This window comes from Aquila chrysaetos, chromosome 21 (genome assembly GCF_900496995.4).
Source record: "Aquila chrysaetos chrysaetos chromosome 21, bAquChr1.4, whole genome shotgun sequence".
NCBI classification, from domain to species: Eukaryota; Metazoa; Chordata; class Aves; order Accipitriformes; family Accipitridae; genus Aquila; species Aquila chrysaetos.
Window position 1 is genome coordinate 7753138 of NC_044024.1, and position 16936 is coordinate 7770073.

Consider the following 16936-nt stretch of genomic DNA (forward strand, 5'->3'; position numbering starts at 1 on the left):
GATCTTGACAGCCTTTGGTAAGCATCCCTCCCATTCATTGCCATCATTTGGATTTATATACAGTATCTGCTTTTCTTTGTTGTGCATAGTCACTAGTATCCGCAAACCAAACCAGATGAAAAAATACCCATTGGTGCATTCTGCAAATGGGACTAAAACGAGACTATGAGCAGAGGTGTTGCGAGAAAGCAGAAACTGAGTAAATTACCAAGAAATCGTGAAATACAGGTGGTCCAATGACTTGTATCCTCGATCGACATTGCTGTTAGTAGGAGGTTGTACCTGTCACCGTCCCAACTCTGGGTCACCCGTCCGTGTGGCACTGCATGGCACAGGGTAGCGTAGCGGGCGGCGAGTCTTGCGGGGTGCCTGGTGCCTCTCCGAGCATCAATCCCCCGTAGCAGTCGCTCCATCCCGTCCTTCCCTCCGGTCCCTGCTTGCACCCCTGTCCTCATCATCGTTTCTGTGCCTCTCCAAGGAGACGGACCCAGACGCCTGTGGCAGTGTAATGTGTTTTTCAGGTTTTTGGGAATTGGACCTTTGGGACGATTGTTTTCACCGTGCTGGTGTTCACCGTCACCCTGAAGGTTAGGATCTTCCTTCCTTTTTTCAGTTACTTATTGCAGTCATTTTCCAATGCACGTGCATGTGCTGTAAAATCAGGCAGTAAACGTGTTAAAGATGAAGTTTCTATGAACATGTTTCTCACCACACTTAAATCCTCTCCTCTTCCATAGAGGCAAAACTTGCTTATTGACCACTGTCCTTTGTGTAGTCTGTGGTCTGTATTCCTGGGCTGTGCTGGTCTATAAGTGTTTATGTTTTGGTTAAATAATTTTCCTATTTTTTGTCCTCTTTTGAGAACTCCAGTTGGTTTTGGTTGACTTTTCCCCATGCTTTCACCCCTTGGCATTCAGTTCCAGCAAGAGGAGAGGGACAATAGAGAACTTGGGTTTGTCCACCTCGTTTCAGCTACCGCTAAGCACCGGAGGGATAAAACAAAAGCACATCTGTCAAATAATAAGAGCAAATCTGCTCTGTTTCACAGAGCTTTCCAGAAAGAACAGTTTGCATAAGACCTTACAAAAGGTCTGTTATGTTTGGTTCAGGACAGCAGGTGGTGGCAGGAGGCAATTTTACAGTCCTTGTAACCTTTAGACATTTCTTCCCTGTAGCATCAGAGGTTGCATCAATTTTATTCTATTAAAAAGTGTCAGTTACAATTAGAAACTCGCTATTTCCCTGTTGACATTGTGCCAACCTGTAGATACTGAAAACATTTTCCCTGGTGCACATATGCAGAGGGGTAGCTGTTAGGAGAACCTTCAACCTTACTGTAAAAGCAGTCTGAAATTTCATATAAATACAGTCAAATACACTCTGCATCTAATGCCTGTTTTGTCTCTCTCTCTTTTTTTTTTTTTTTTTTTTTTTTTTAAATTCACACAGCTAGCATTAGATACCCGATTCTGGACGTGGATGAACCACTTTGTGATTTGGGGCTCCCTTGCCTTCTACGTGTTTTTCTCGTTCTTTTGGGGAGGAGTCATTTGGCAAGTATCTTCTCTTCTTTTCACGGTGCTTTCTTAGGGGAGTGCCCGGCACTGGCTTTGCAGGGGCTGTAGCTGCAGCATCCCCTCGTTCGGGCTATCCAGAGATTTAAGGATGGCAAGGTGTGTGCAACCAGGCTCCTTTCTCTACCGGGGAGGGAAGGGATATCTCCGTCCAACGCCTACTAAAAGCCAGTGCTGGAAGAGGGCTGCTGCGTGATGTTCGAAGAGGTCTGACAGCCTGATCGCCATCCAGGGCGCTCGGCTTTGGCAAGAGGTGGTTTGCTTTTCTGCCTGCAGGGTCGTTTCTGGTGCTGAGGCCCTTGTCTTCATTGGGAGGTTCTGGGGTAAATATTTCAGGATCTGTTTGTGAATGTGGATGGAAAAGGAATGAAAAATTGATGGTGGAAAGAAACCCAGTGATACAGAAGGAAGGAACAGACGAGGCAGATGGCAAAGCAAGAGGACCCAGCACTCTGGGGCAGCTTAAGAAGAAGAAATAAGCAGGAGAAAGCACAGATCCTGCTACTGAAATCCTGGATCTGAGTAGGAGAAGAAATTCTCATTGATTTGAGTGCAACCAGCATTTTAGGCTTAATATCTTGCAAAAGCAGGCAAGCAATAGTACATTACAAATAGTACTAGTTTTCTGTTTCCCATGCTGGAGTAGATGTTCATGTTGACGTTTGCAGTATCTCCCATTTTACAGCTTTCCTTTCCCATGGGCTAGTGCCACGGGTTATTGGCTAGATCCTTGACCCAGCAGCCTGCTAATAAAGATGTGGAACTGATGTAAATATTTTAATCGAGGGTCCCAGGCTTTGTTTAACTCTTCAGCATTCCTAACCAACAGATACAGATCTGTGATCTAGCCAGACCTCTCTGCTGAAATGTGTGTTTTCTCCTGGTGTGTTTAACCTGCATAGCTCAATATTTTTGAGTTAATGCTAAGCAACAACTGCTTTGGGATCCTTGTCATCAGTTATTTGAGGCATTTTTCACAAGCATCTGTCAGTTCCCCTCCATCAAGGGAGGGAGGAAGAGGCAAATAACCTATTGGGACCAGGAGTCTCTGGATTTCCACCATCAAAAACAAACCAGAAGCTGTAGCAAAGTCCAAAGTTGAAATAAAATTATGTGGGTTTTGATAAGGTGAATAATTTATCTCTCAGTGATAGCAGCAAAATTGGTGATAGTAGCAAAATTCAAACTACTCCCCATCCCAAAGTGAAACAGATGTGGAAGATGCAAATCACATCATGTAAGGTGACAGGACAGTCCTCCAGGACTAGCACAGTTGAAGACAGGAGATGTGTTGGGAGAAGGATGGACAGTGTGTTTCTATGCAGGCTGTATCCATCTCCATCTGAAAGGGAGTCATTACTGGTAATAGTTTGATCTGAATCTGCCTTTGTTTCTCACCTTCTTGGGAAATTTGTGTTAACCAGAATTTATTTGTATCCTTTCTTTTTCAGGCCTTTCCTGAAGCAGCAAAGAATGTATTTTGTATTTGCCCATATGCTGACTTCTGTTTCCACGTGGCTGGCAATAATCCTCCTGATCTTTATCAGCCTTTTCCCAGAAATTCTTCTAATAGTTTTAAAAAATATAAAAGAGAAAAATCATCAGGTAAGGAACAAGATGGTGTATCGCACTATTTTTAGGAAGACCTCTCTTAATCTTAAGCACTAGATGAACCCGTAACAGTACCGTGTACCACTTGCATCTCAAGGAAGGCTTTCTAGAGCCTCATCTTGCTCTTTCACATGCCAGAAATGGCAAGAAGCTCATCTAAAAATACTGCCTAGATCTGTAGTGAGGAGAGACTCAACCCGTGCCTTTCCTTAGTTGCCTTCACTGGATGGAAACCTGCCCTCTCTTATAAAAGTACAGTAACCCTTTTCCAGCCTGAACTGATCATCAAACCCACCATATCATGTCCTGAAAAAAAGCTGCTTCTTTTTATGTCAAAGATGATGTCCACCATGTTCCCCTTGGGTATGTTCTCAGGTGCTGGTGCAGGGGGAACACGGCCAAGTCTTGTCACATCTGCCCACCCCCCTTAATAACCGAGAGCTCGTACCGTGGCGTTAGCCTGCGGTGTCTAGCTCTCCTTGAAAGCTGTTAAGAAACCAGACAACTTCCCTCCGCTGCTGGGGAGGGGGGCTTGTTTTAGAAGTGTAAACCATCTCCGAAACGTTTTCTTTGTCGCTCCTGCAAATGGTGAATGCCGGCGCTGCCGGGCTCACGACTCACGCTATGCCAAAACGCCCGCCCTGCCCCTTGCTCTCTGCTCGCCCAGAGGTGCCGAACCCCCCTGCAGCACCGTCCCCCACCCCGGGCAGCCCCTGCTCGCCCTCCGCCGCTCCCTGCGCCTTCCCTCCCTCCTGCAGCCCCGCTCTTTCCCCCCGCAGCATCAGCCAGTCCTGCCTCGGGTCAGCACACGGCGCGTTGCCGGCTGGCCCTGGCCTCTGGCCGTCGCGTTTGCACGGCCGAAGGGACGGGGGCCAGCGCTGCCGGCACGGGGTCACCCCCCGCCCCGTCCATACCCAGCAGATGCTGGCAGGCTGGGTTTGGCCAGGGCGGCCGGAGCCAGCCATCGCTCTGCCCGGCGGCACGGCGGCAGGATTTGGCCAGCGCAGAGGTAGCAGCAGCGTGCAGAAGTGGCTTCTGCCCTGCCGGCCGTGCCCCGGACCAGCAGCGTGGTACCGGCAGACCGGTGCTCAGCTGGTCCGACTGTGTCCCAGGAAACCATGGGATGACCTTCCCAATACTGAGGTTCAAACCAGGCTTTTCTCCTTGAAGCTCTGGTATCCCATGAGGTTTCAGCGTGCTTTCCTCACCTGGGATAACTTGTTATCTTTGGTCCTTATTTATAAATGATTATTATCTCGATTAAAAAAAAAAAAAAAATACAATGAAGTAGTAAAGGTTTTCCTCTCCCATAACATTTGAAATACAATTTTGGCACAGTATCAGTGAAGTAAAACGCATGTCTGCAAGACAAAAAAAAAACCCCAAAAAACCCAAACCATTAAAGTTGAAAGCAAGAGAGATTGTAAAAGAAGTATGGTTGAATTCTTTGAGGCTTCATGTAATTTATTCCAGTTTAGTATGATTTCATAGTTTCTAGCTTGACACCCCTATTGAATAGGTTGGGAGAGCAAGTTGCTTTCAGCTGTGGACATAGGACAGTTCAAGGACAGTGACCAGGCATGGTGGCCTGGGGGTTTCTGAGCCCCAGCTCAGCTCCCCTGAGAGGTGACCCATTTTTGCCTTCAGCTCTTGGCTAGAAGATCCATTCCCCCATGCAATACTTGCTTTCAAGAGTGCTTTATATGCATTAAAAAAAGGCTCTTGTGAAATCGTTTAGCAAAGCAAAGTGAGTCTCAACTAGGAAAAGTCTCTTCGTATGTGCATACCAAACTAGACACAGGCTGAGCCATATTTAAATGTACATTTTGAGTAAGAGCTTTATAAAGTGCCTGAAGCAGATACCAGCTTTAGATGTCTGTGTCAGCGGTCAGACACTGAAGTGAGTCACCTAATTTGTTAAACGCATCTAAGACCAGGTAGATGATTTCAGATCAAGACTCTTTCTGAGAATCCTGACCTTAATATAAAAAACCCCCAAACATCAGTTTCCCAGGGGGAGCATTAAATTAAAAACAAGATTAGGTATGGTATTTAGGTGCCTGAACCCCTGACTTGAGAGCTGAGGGTCACTTCTGGAAGGGGAGGATGGACTGAGGCCAGGTCGATGGGCGTTTGCCCTTGACCTCAACAGGACCGGGTTTCACCCCAAGTTCCCTATAACCCAGCCTGTCAGCTCTGCTCAGTCTTTATTAAATTTTCTGTGTGGAAATGCTTTGGTGTTTTTTGGTTTGGTGTTTTGGTTGTGGTTTTTGGTTTTTTTTTTTAACCTGCAAGGCGCATTTGTGTTTTCCTTGGTTTCTGCCTTTCTCTTTCTTGTACTGCAATTTTCTGTCTCTTGTGCTGTTGTGAACTAGGTAACGAAGCGCCTTCCTTCCTCAGGAACATCCACTATCTTCATGCTTTCTCAAACTTCCAGCAATCACAGCTTTTCTTGGAGTGAATAAGGTGATTTCCTTTCTGAGTCACTATATGTTGCTCGCTCTATTGCTTTTTTTCCTCCTTCTAACGCCTAACTCCTGAAAACCCCTGTTTAGATTTGCTGACCCAGCAAAGCCCTGCTTTTTTCCCCCCTCCTCTTGCTTTAATTTAAATCTTTTGCTTAAATATTTCATCTGTCTCTTCCCCTTTGGTCTCCTGCCGCACCTCAGGTGGGTGAGCTGGTCGCGCCGGGGACGTCCAAGTGAGGTGGACGCGGCCGGTGCTGGTTACACTCTCCTTCCCGCTGTAGTTTTGTGTGTTTATGGACCAGATACAGACTTCTCTAAAGCGTGGGACAAAGTGGACTCGATTTTAGTCGTCTTCTGGATGACTTGGCAAACAGCTCAGGCTTGTTTGATCTAGGAGGAGCTCCCCAAGTGCCCCTCTTGCCCAGTCCATCCCACGCGTTAGTGCTACCGGTGCTGTTTGTACAAGTGAATAAGCCACTGCACTCAACCCTCCCAACAAGGGATAGTCTTGGACTTGCCCGCTGTGGGGATGGCGGGGCTACCCCACAGCCCAGTGCCTTGAAAACACGTCCCTAGCCTTTGGTTTCACTGCAGATCTCCTCTATTACTCGCTATTTGAAAAATACCAGTTATGTGGAGATCAAGGATGGCTTCCTCCTCCCTCAAAAGCACCTGTAGCATAAACCCCCAAGCCTGAAGTTAACCATTTCAGGAAGCAGGGCTGGTTTCTGAATACCCTCCGTGCCTCTTGCACTGCAAAACCCAGCCAGTATTAATCACCGTGGTATCTAGGGAGTATGTATTGCTACATCCCTTATGATAGGACTCAGCTGTAAAAAGGTGTGGGGGGGTGTGTGTGTCTTGCCCCTGCCTAATGGTCGAACAACGTAAGTGTCGCGTGTGCTCTAAGTCTCTTTGCCTCGCTGTTGCAGAGCAGCAGGAAGGCACCTGATTCATTGTCGGCCAGACCTTCTGTCAGACCACTTCTTTTAAGAACATTCTCAGATGAGTCTAATGTGTTGTAACAGGTACCCTGTCCGAAGGAGTTGGGATGGTTTTAAAAGGCATCGATTAACCAAACGTAACCTCTCCAAATCAATTAAACTGTGGTTCTTGTAATCCTCTTGACTATCGGTGTGGGGCACCTGTCCTTGTGGAATGGAGATGCAATGCTTGGGATGCATTTTAATTTGGGGACGTTGTCCTATCCAGCCCCTTCAGAATCCCATGTGTGTACAGATTCTCTCAAACTGAAATATTTTGCAGTATGTAAACAAATCTTTCAATATAACTGATATTTTAGTCTAACAGAAAATTTAATCTGAGAATGCGGTCAGTAAATTGTGCTAACAGTGGTTATAAAAGCTAACGCTGATGTATTTTACAGTGGAGTATTCAAATCTCAGCTATTAAAATGATTCCAGTATTGCATCTGAATTGTACCAAAATACCTTTTTCTAGGGTGCATGCTCTTCTGTCAGATAGAAATAAGTACATTTTAATTCATCTGCATAGATTGAAACTAAATGTGTGTACTTGTCTATGTATGTCAACATACAGTACAGCAGGCATGTCTCTGTGTCCATATGTATATACGCACACAGAGAGCATCCTAGCACAAGTTTACTTGATTTTAAACATCGTAGTAAGCCGATAGCAGAATAAAAAAGTAAAAGTGCCTAATTAAATTCACAATTTCACTTTTAGTAAGATGTTGCATAGCTGTGTGGTGTCTGCTGCAAACACAAAACTACAAATTCTCTGCAAATGTCTCCTACCTTTGTACCCACACCTGCTTCTAAAGAAATCAGTTTAATCGGAATGGCAGGTCCAACAGCCAGGCTTGCCAGAGCTCCAAATGTGTCTGGCATAAATCCGGGTTTCTGCTTGCCTGGGCGTTGCTGGCGAGCCAAGCAGCTGTTCCTTCCCTGCAGACGTTAGGTGGTGCTCTCTACTACCATATACTGGTGCAGACTGGTGCAGGAAGCGGCTGGACTGGGGCAGAATGGAAGCCGCAGGGGACAGCTAAGCAGATGCTACTTTTAGACTATACGGCATTTTGCAGATTGTGCAAATTAATTTATCATCTTATTATTTGTTCCTTGGTTGTGAATGAAATTTGGCACTTTTATCATGGTCTAATCATTCTTCTTCTCCTATAAAATGTTAAGTATTTTTTCTAAAAATAACAGAGAAAAAGCTTTCTGGGTTTGGGAATGTAATAATTGCAATACATGTGTGTTTTCCTTCTGATTTTTGCAGACTGACCCCTTTGATCTGCCTATGTTAGTCTCATACAAACGTATAGAGAATGGTTATGTGAAGACTGAAGATGCTGTTACTAATCTGGCAGAAACATATCCTCTCAGGATACTTTAAAGTGCTCCATACAAACACTGCGTATTGTCACGCTGTAGGAAAAAACCATGGTTTTAACCTAACAGTTCTTTTTAATATTGCCAAGTACAGTAAGCAGCCATGCTGATAAAGCAGTAGCCAGGGCACTGGCCCCACGGTACCTGTTTGTCTCTGGGCTTGTGGCTTCCCCACCCCTCCCCCAAAAAATTCTGCAGAATTCGACATTGATGGAGGCTAAGAAAGCATCTTTAGGAATTCATCCCAAACAGCATGAATTGAAGTGCAAGAGAGCAATGCCAGCCCCATTTCACACGGGGGCTTCCTCTGCCCGCTGCAGATCTGTCCGAGAGCAGCAGAGAGCTGCTGAAGTCTCTTGCTCTGCCTGACCAAAGAAGTAGCACAGACTTTAAACCCCAAACCAGCCCCTTCCAGCTCCCCAAAGGTACTGGGGAAAGAAAGCCTGCTCCTCTCAACGCAGAAGCTGGATGCAGCCCTGCGAGCATCTCTGGTGGTGCTGGGGCTGCGACCCCTCGGCGGGGGGCTGCCCCCTCCCAGCGTTGGGTTGCCAGACGCGTGCGGCAGAAATACTTGAAAACTCGGGAGAAATCTTCGCCGACGGTGCAAAGCCTTCAGTCGCGTGTCCCTCCTCTGGGTACGGCTGGAAGCGGTCTGCGCTCCCTCCGCGGCCGTGGATTCCGTGCGGAGACCCGCGGTGCTGGGAAGCGCCTGAGCATCCTCCCGCAGCCGGTTTGCTGGTGGGTTTATTCCTGATGGAGCGTGAAGAGAAGGTCATTTCCCTCGTATTGTGGCTGTTGGCGATGGAAGGAAGCTTTTGTGGGGGAGGAAAGAATCTCAAAAGTTGGGCTGTGCCAGACTTTCAGCCGTTTTGCCCGGGTTCCTGTGGTTGTGCTTACATTACTGCACTGTGCAGTTGCTTCAACACTTTAAAGGCCTGAGTGACGGTGTGGTCCTTGGATGATCCCAGGGACACGGGCTGTGCCTGTAAACTTGCAGGCATATAAAACTGCATCTTGAGTTATTTGCACTAAGAAAAAAGAAGCCGGTTTAAAAATAAAAGGAAAACATGAACCTGATTTCATTTTACACTTTATTTGGTTTTTAAATTGGCATGTTCTTTTTAAATCTACCTGTACCATGGTCGTGGGAACTTTTCTCTTTAGGTTGCACACAGCAGAGGTAAGATGCCTGACTCTCGGTATTTTTTAATTTTTTCTCTGATACTTCATATGTGGAAAAAGCAGCTTTTTTTTTTTTTTTGCGTTAAGTCATAAGCAGTGACAGAACACCCTGTGTGCCACCGCTGTGTCGTGTGAAGGTCCCCCCTCCTGCTGACTGCCCCTGGCCCCGGTGCTCTGCAGAGCGGTGCAGAGGAACTACTGTGAGAAGCATTTAAGTCTCATTTCAGAAGTAACGAGCTCTACGCTGCGGCTGGGTTTGGCTCCCGCTTGCTCAGGCTTTGTGTCATTTACAGGCAAAGAAACAACAACTTGGGACTAGATGGAACATTCCCTTCATCAAATTTTGCTAACGGTGGACTTAATTTTCAGAAGAATCGAATCTCGCTCTCTGGCTGCCACCCCTGAGGTCTGTCTTCGACTCCGGTGGAAGCAGGACGCGGATCAGCTGCAGGCAAATTCCAGCGTGCATCATTAAGGACTTTGCGATGGGCCTTACCCAAGTGGGAGAGGGGTGTGTGCAGTCCCTATGCCTGGTGGCTGCTCTTATATCACCCAGCATGGGAGGGGACGTATGGGCAGGACCACTGTATTATATACGCTGCACTGGCCTCAACGCAAGTGGTGTGTGTTAGCACCGTGTTAGCAACCGCGGCTCGACTCCTTGCTGCATGCAAGTAAGGAGCTGCACTTCCAGCATGTGTCCCATGGGCAAAGCTTTTTTTTTTTTTCTTCTTCTTCTTTTTTTCCCTTTTCCTAGTTCATTTCATGGACCTAGAATTCAACTTGCAGACCTTGTCCCATTCTCAACTTTTCTTGCTAAAATGTGGTGCCTACAGATCAAGTATGCGATGAATACAATGAAGATATGCTCTATATGCCAAATCTAACCTTTCTCCTTAAATATACAGTTGCTGACTTGTGTTTACATAACCTTTAAAATGCGGGCGCTGAAATGCCTAATTCCTGTGATTCAAAACCATTCCGAGCCCAAATGGTCCCAAGCCTGACACCTTGCTTCTCGGTTTGTTTTGTGTCCTACTCTCCTCTTATAAGGGGTCAAAGTCTGTTCCCATGAAATTCAGCTGGAGGTTTTGCTGGTGACGTCAGTGGGAACAGAGCAAAGCTTGCCACGTGTGTGTGAACTGTCGGAATAAAGCCACTTAAACGGGCTAATTTCTGCAGTCTGTTTTAAGACGGAGCCTTCTAAGAACCAATCTTTCTCTTCCCGTTTCCAAGTGTCCTGTCTCAGGATGGAGCAAGCCATTGCAATAGCTGTACATTCAAACCCAAGGCACGCATGCTGAAAAGCGGGTTGGAATTAACATGACGTGTCTTGAATAGCGGCTCTTTGGGGAAAATGCGGGTTTTCTTGAGCTTGGATCTTCAGCTAGTGCACTGGTGTAGTGCTGGGGATGCCAGGACAGCCGGGCTGCCCTGGACCTGCAGAAGAGCTGATCCACATCGTTCAGCAATGCCAGAAGTGAAATTCCTATTGCTGTGGATGAGTGGTGAAATCAGGGGAAACAGGAGACCCCTTCTGGGGTTAGAGAAGGGAAGAAAAAGCGGTGATAGTAACTGTAAGGTATAAGCCAGCAGGATGCTGAAGTGGCAGTAATCCGACAGTGATGCTGTGATTGTTGTTTATGTACCATAATACACGCTGCACTGTTACAGTGCTCGTTAGTGAGCTAAAAGGTCAGTACAGGCTTATCGGTGGAAAAACTTGAAGGAAAAAAGGCTGGGTTTTTTCATAATAATTCGTTGAAGTTTAATCACTGGCTAGTGACACTGAAAGATAAGAAAAGTAATTAAGATTCCCTCTAAAACTGTTATGCGATAATGGAGGAACTTGGTGTAGTCATAGCTACTTTTCAAAAACTAATCCTAATCATTATGAGAATATTCTAAATGACTTGGAATTGCATAAAAGCTTAAAATTGAATTTGTATACACACAGTTGAAAAACTTACCTAGTACTGCACCATTTATCCAATTTCCCAGCTACGGATTTTTTTTAAAAAACATGTAGTATATAGAAAGTGTAAATTATATACAGGCAATGAGAAGATACATTTTCAGCTTCTTGTAAAAAAAAAAAAAAAAAAAAAGGACTGCAACCTTACATTTTTTTCACTTAAATGCAATTTTATACATTTATGTTGCTTTATATAAAAGAAATTGAATGTGAATGTTACCTTTTATGAATGCAACTTGCTCTTTTTTCATTACAGAAACTTTTGTTTGAAGTAATCAATAAACTTTGGTATGTTGTTCTGATTAATATATATTTGTTGTCTGCCTTGTCTCCTTGGATGCTCCTAGGCAATAGTTTATAATGTGGGCTTTTCCAAGGCTGGACTAGGGGGACCATCGGCGTTTTCCCTGGGGGGTGGATGATGCCAGCAAGGCCGTACTTGGTTCTCTGATGTGGAGCAGCATTTGCCTAAGGAAATACTGGTTGCTTCTCATATATTTTTATTTTTCCAGCAAGGTATTAGCAATTCTGCTGGTAACAGCTGCTGCACGTAGCTGGCCTACGTGCTCTAAACCTGTTTCCCTCAAAAATAATGTCAAATTAAGAAAGTGAGTCCTGTGAATTAAGTGAATAAATCAATTTACCTTTGTAGAAGAGTTGAACTCTGAGCTTTAGCTGACATTTAGGAACTGGGGAAAAAAAAAAAAAAAAAGCAGGTTCATGTGCCCGACTTCCATATGTGCATTAAGAGTTTTTCTTAATGCTGTGGATTGGTTCTGTGTGTCGTGGCTACCTTTAATAAGTGGGGCTTTTTTAGTTCAAAGCCTAGAAGCACACAAATGAGGATTATTCTGTGGTTTGTAAAGTTCCTGGAGCTGGTGAAGTTCAGGCCAGATATTTGCATTGATGAAATTCCAGCAACGTATTGAAACTGTTAAAGCAAGACTCACAGTGTTTGTATAATACACAAGAAAAAATACATTGACTTAATTTTTTTTCTTTTTCTTTTTTTTTTTTTTTTTTTTTTTTAGGACATGGGTCTGATTCAAACCAAAATGTTTGTAATGAAAAACTGACAGTTTGAAAAATTCTGGTTTGGCTGCTTTGATTTCTTCAGCTCCCATCAGCCACCAGAGGACAGATGGCTGTGCTATTTAAAACAAACTATAACCTTTAAGAAGCAGCTTGTACTATTGGAAACCAGATACACGCATTGAGAATCTTAATAGCCCCAGTGAGTGATAGTGAAAATCATCTGAAGAGCTGGAAAGGGTTTTACTCCGAGCTGGCTACCCAGGCTGACGGGACAAAAGTAGTAAATGTAAGCGATGGGAGACGGCCATGGGTCACCCGGTATTTCCAAAACCGCCGAATTAGCATTTAAAACGCCTGTGTAACCCTTCATGTTAGGAAGGAGAAGCGATGTCACTTCGTAAGGTGTTTTTTAACAAGGACAGCGATTTTTTTAAAGGCCAGGCTGTTGGGGTGTGAGGGCTGCTGGCAGGCGGAGGGGCCGCGGTGTCCCCGTCCCTCCCCGTTCCCCTGCAGCCGGGGCAGGAGGAGATGGCGACCGCAGCGTCCTCGCTGCTGGGATCGGGGTTTGCTGCTTAAATCTTCACATGTCTGGGGATAACCTGCTAAGCTGGAAAATACGCTGTGGCCTGGAGAAAGGGCGTGTGTGCACCTGCGTGCGTGTTCCCTTCCAAAACCCGGGGTTGTAACAATAAATAAGGCAGGTCTGACTGACGCAGAGAAAAAGTGAGAGTGGGAGAGCAGAGAGGAGTCCTTTTTCTTGTTCACGTTGACATAGCAGGTGACGTGAAGTCCTGGTCCTGCTGGAATCGGTGCAGGCTTAACTGCCTTCAGTGGGGCCAGGATTTCTGCCGGGCTGCGGAGGCTCTGCTCCTCCCGGACCAGCCTGGAAAGAGCCCGCGCTGGCTGGCAGCCCCGGATCGGGGCTGATGCTGCCTCGCGCTCATGAAATCCTCCTAAAACCCCTGTTTATGAAAACCAACCAGAGCTTAATTACTCTCCTGCACAAGTACTTTGATGTCGCTATGCTTATTCCAGAGGTGAGCAATTCCCTTCAACATCAGCTCGACTCCAAACTACGTTTAGCCAGCTCTGTTTTTCCAGTTCTCAGCACCACCCTAAAAAAAAAACCTAAAGCCCTTCTGTCCCGTTTTGCCCGTTGGAGTTTGGGCATGGAAGACCAAGCGGCTGCTCCCCGTCGCAGCTGGGGCTCGGGGGCTAAGCAAGGGGCACGGAGCAGACGGGCAGGTGAGGAGAGGGTCAGTGGAGGAATCGCCCGGGAAAGCTGATGGGGCCACCGTGATGGCGCGGGGCAAAGGTGTTTGCAGCAGCCTTCCAGGTGGTGTAGCAGGAAAAAAGGGATTTGGGCAAGCCAGGGAAAAACATTGCGACAGCTGAGCCCTGGAGCGGTGAGAGTGGGGCTGAATCTTGGTGAAATTATCTGGCACCCGCAGGACTGCGTGTGAGAGCTGGGACAGAGGGCTGAATTGAGGGGGGACAAGTTAAATTACCCTATTTAACCAGAAACTCTTTTCCCCAGCAACTGTCAGAGAAAGGGTGTTTCTGAAGGAAAGACTAGGAGACGGGGTGGACTGAGCTGATGGTGACAGATGGGCGTTTATCACGACACTTTCAGAAGCCGCTAAGGGAGCGGTATCTCCAGCAACGCGCTGGGGCTGGAGCAGCCGCAGGCGGACTCACTGCTCGGCCCTTGCTTTCTGCGCGGTCCCACGCTGAAGTATGAAAGCAGGAGCTTTTGGAAGTGCAGAAATGAAACCTATGTTTTCTCTATAACAAAAATATATGCTGGGGAGAAAGAGCTGATATAATCATTCAGATCGGTCTCAAAAGGTGATCGCATCACTGTGAAGCCTCAGATCTCTGTAGCTGCCTAAAATGGAGCATTCCTGTTCAACAAAACAGGTATTTTTGAAGGGTGACTTCTAAAAACCAAATAATGGCACCAGTCTCCACAAAACCTTCTAGCCTTTAGTCTGAAGGAAAAAAAAAAAAAAGAAAAAGGAAAAAAAGGAAAAAAAAGAAAAAAAAACAGAAGAGGGTTTTGAATTTTGGTTTTTTTTTTTTCCAGCCTCTGATCTGGAATTAATGCAATGAGTAGGAATTCTCCCTACACCTTCTCCCTAAGATTTAAGGATAAGGAATTGCACCCACATGAAATAAAACTCTGCAAATAGAGGTGCTGCAGGTGCTGGCGACTTTCCCCCGCTCTCTGAAAGGACTCTTTCCCTTCGCGCACAGATGTATATGTGCCCCTCTCCTAGAGCGCTGAACGTTGTTACAGGGCCTGGGTGGGAAATCCCTGAAAAAGAAATACCCGTGTTTCTGGCTGTCATTGTTTCCTTTTTATCCATCTCCTTGTTCTCTCTATCTCAGCTCATCCTTCCTTGGGCAGGCAAAGAGTAACTCTCGTCTCTGGAGGAGACACATATGCCGAGTAGCTTCTGTCAGGGTAAAATACGAGAAGCTGGACGGTGCCTCTGCTGAATGCGTTGCTGGAATAGCTGAGCATTTGTCGTGAAATGCCTGAAAGAAGGAACTGTAAGCAGCCAGGTTTCCAAAACAAGAATCTCTGTGGCCGTACGGGCTTGCATGGGAACAACAGTAAGGAAAAGCCGTGACCAGTATCTCCTTCAGTTTGAGCAAACACAGCTTTTCCGTGCTGAGAGCCGGCTGATGTTGTCTTGAGCCGGCTGAATTGGCTGGAGGAGGTGCAGCTTTGGGATGTGCGGGATTCCCGCCGGCATCCTCTGCCGAGGTCCAGCCTAGCCCACCCAGGGCTCGGGTAGGGTGCGTTGCCTGCAAAGACGTGATCCAGATCCAGTCTTAATCTTTTTGTCTTCTGCTCAGAGAACAAGAAATGGATTGAGTGCCAAACCTTGGGGAGAACATAGCTGTATCTTCTACAGGCTAGCTTTATTTTTCCCAAAGCCAGAGTTAAAAGCGGGTATGTATCACTCAGGGCTGGTGAGTCCTGCTTACAGCAGGGCATCCCCTGCGCAGCGGTAGAGCAGAAGAGAGACTTTGAGCACTTGGACGGGCCTCAGTTCTGCATGAGCTGTTGCAGTTTAGGGTAAATAGCATTCCTGCGATAAGAATACAGAAGGGATGTGGCGTGGCTGTCTTTCCATGCTTATAGCCTTGCATATGGCTATTTTATAACTACATTTTACTGCCATGCGCCTGAGCTGGATTTTCTGATGAGTAACTGCACGTGAACTCCCTGTCACACAAGATGTGCTTTATGACCAGACAGAAAATTGTCTGTTCAAACTGTTAAGTTTGTGAGGATCTGCTGTGCTACAAACAAGGAGCACTGGCTGAACGGGTAGTTTTTCCTTGAAAAATTCTGTATCAGTGTAACAAGGGACACGGTCTACCAAAAGACGGTATTTTTCATACTACCATTGTTAGACCTTGGGTCCTAAATTAATAGCCCTGACTGCTGAAGTGTTGGAAAAAGGCTGCTATTATAGTAAGGAGCATAATTAAAAGGTTGTTTTGGAAAAACAGGAACATCCACTTCTCCATTCAGTCTTCCCGGGCAGCTCAGGCTCCTGTTGAGAATGAGCTGGCATCGTTTGAACCTCAGCATCGGGGAAACTGAGGCTGACGGGTCAGGCCAGCGCAGTGCTTAGAGCTCTGGCCAGCTTTGGCTATAGTATGGCTTAACGTAGTTCTCATAGGTTGTTCAACGAATTTGCTAGAACACTGCTTGCAGAGGATGAAAAGACTTTTTTTTTTTTTTTTTTCCTTAGAGAAGTGGTATAGGCACAAAGGCAGGGAGGAGTGGGTCCGGCTACAGGGCGCTGTGGTGGGGGACACTGGAGAGTAGCAGTAAATTTAAAAGAAAAAAAAAAGGAAGGAAAAAAGGGGGGAAAAAGGAAAAGAAAAAACAAGGGGGGGAGGGGAAAAAAAAGGAAGAAAAGGGGAAAAAGGGGGAAAAAAGGAAAGGAAGAAAAGGGGGGAAAAGGGAAGAAAAGGGGGAAAGGGAAGAAGAGGGGAAAAGGGGGGGAAGGGGAAAAGAGAGGGGAAAAAGGTGAAAAAGGAAAAAAAAGGGGAAAAAAGGAAAGGAAGAAAAGGGGGGAAAAGGAAATAAAAGGGGGGAAAGGGAAGAAAAGGGGGGGGGAGGGAAGAAGAGGGGGGAAAGGGAAGAAGAGGGGGGAAAGGGAAGAAAAGGGGAAAAGGGGGGGAGGGGAAAAGAGAGGGGAAAAAGGTGAAAAAAGGAAAAAAAAAGGGGAAAAAAGGAAAGGAAGAAAAGGGGGAAAAGGGGGAAAGGGGGGGAAGGGGAAAAAAGGGGGGAGAAGGGGGAAAAAGGGGGAAAAGGAAAGGAAGGAAGAAAAGGGGGAGAAAGGGAAGAAAAGGGGAAGAAAAGGGGGAGAAAGGGAAGAAAAGGGGAAGAAAAGGGGGAGAAAGGGAAGAAAAAGGAAAGGGGAAGAAAAGGGGAGAAAGGGAAGAAAAGGGGAAGAAAAGGGGGAGAAAGGGAAGAAAAGGGGGAGAAAGGGAAAAGAAGGGGAAAAGGGGGGGGAAAGGGGGAAAAAAGGCGAGGAGGCCGAGGGCGCGGGGGGCCGCGGCCCGGGCAGCGGGCGGCCGGCGGGGCGGCGCGGGGGGCGGGCGGGGGGCGGGCGGAGGCGGCGGCGGCGGCGGCCGCTTCCCCCGGCCCCGCCTCGGCGGCCGCGCGGGCCCGGGGCGGCGGAGCGC

At 46.7% G+C, this 16936-nt stretch overlaps 1 protein-coding gene across 11 annotated transcripts in view; it reads left to right on the forward strand.

Annotated features, from left to right (window-relative positions):
- ATP11C (ATPase phospholipid transporting 11C) overlaps positions 1–11487 on the forward strand; it is a 58913-nt gene extending 47426 nt beyond the window's left edge. For 2 of the 11 annotated variants that reach the window (XM_029996656.2, XM_029996657.2), the window contains exons 26-29: positions 522–587; positions 1450–1553; positions 3026–3179; positions 7916–11487. In XM_029996656.2, the coding sequence (XP_029852516.1) occupies positions 522–587; positions 1450–1553; positions 3026–3179; positions 7916–8032 (441 nt within the window). In that variant the 3' untranslated portion in view covers positions 8033–11487. Of the gene's footprint in view, position 1; positions 18–521; positions 588–1449; positions 1554–3025; positions 3180–5560 lie in introns of all 11 variants that reach the window. The other 9 variants (XR_005931006.1, XR_003920845.2, XR_005931007.1 and 6 more) reach the window with 9 other exon arrangements.
- The last annotated feature ends 5449 nt before the right edge of the window (positions 11488–16936 follow it).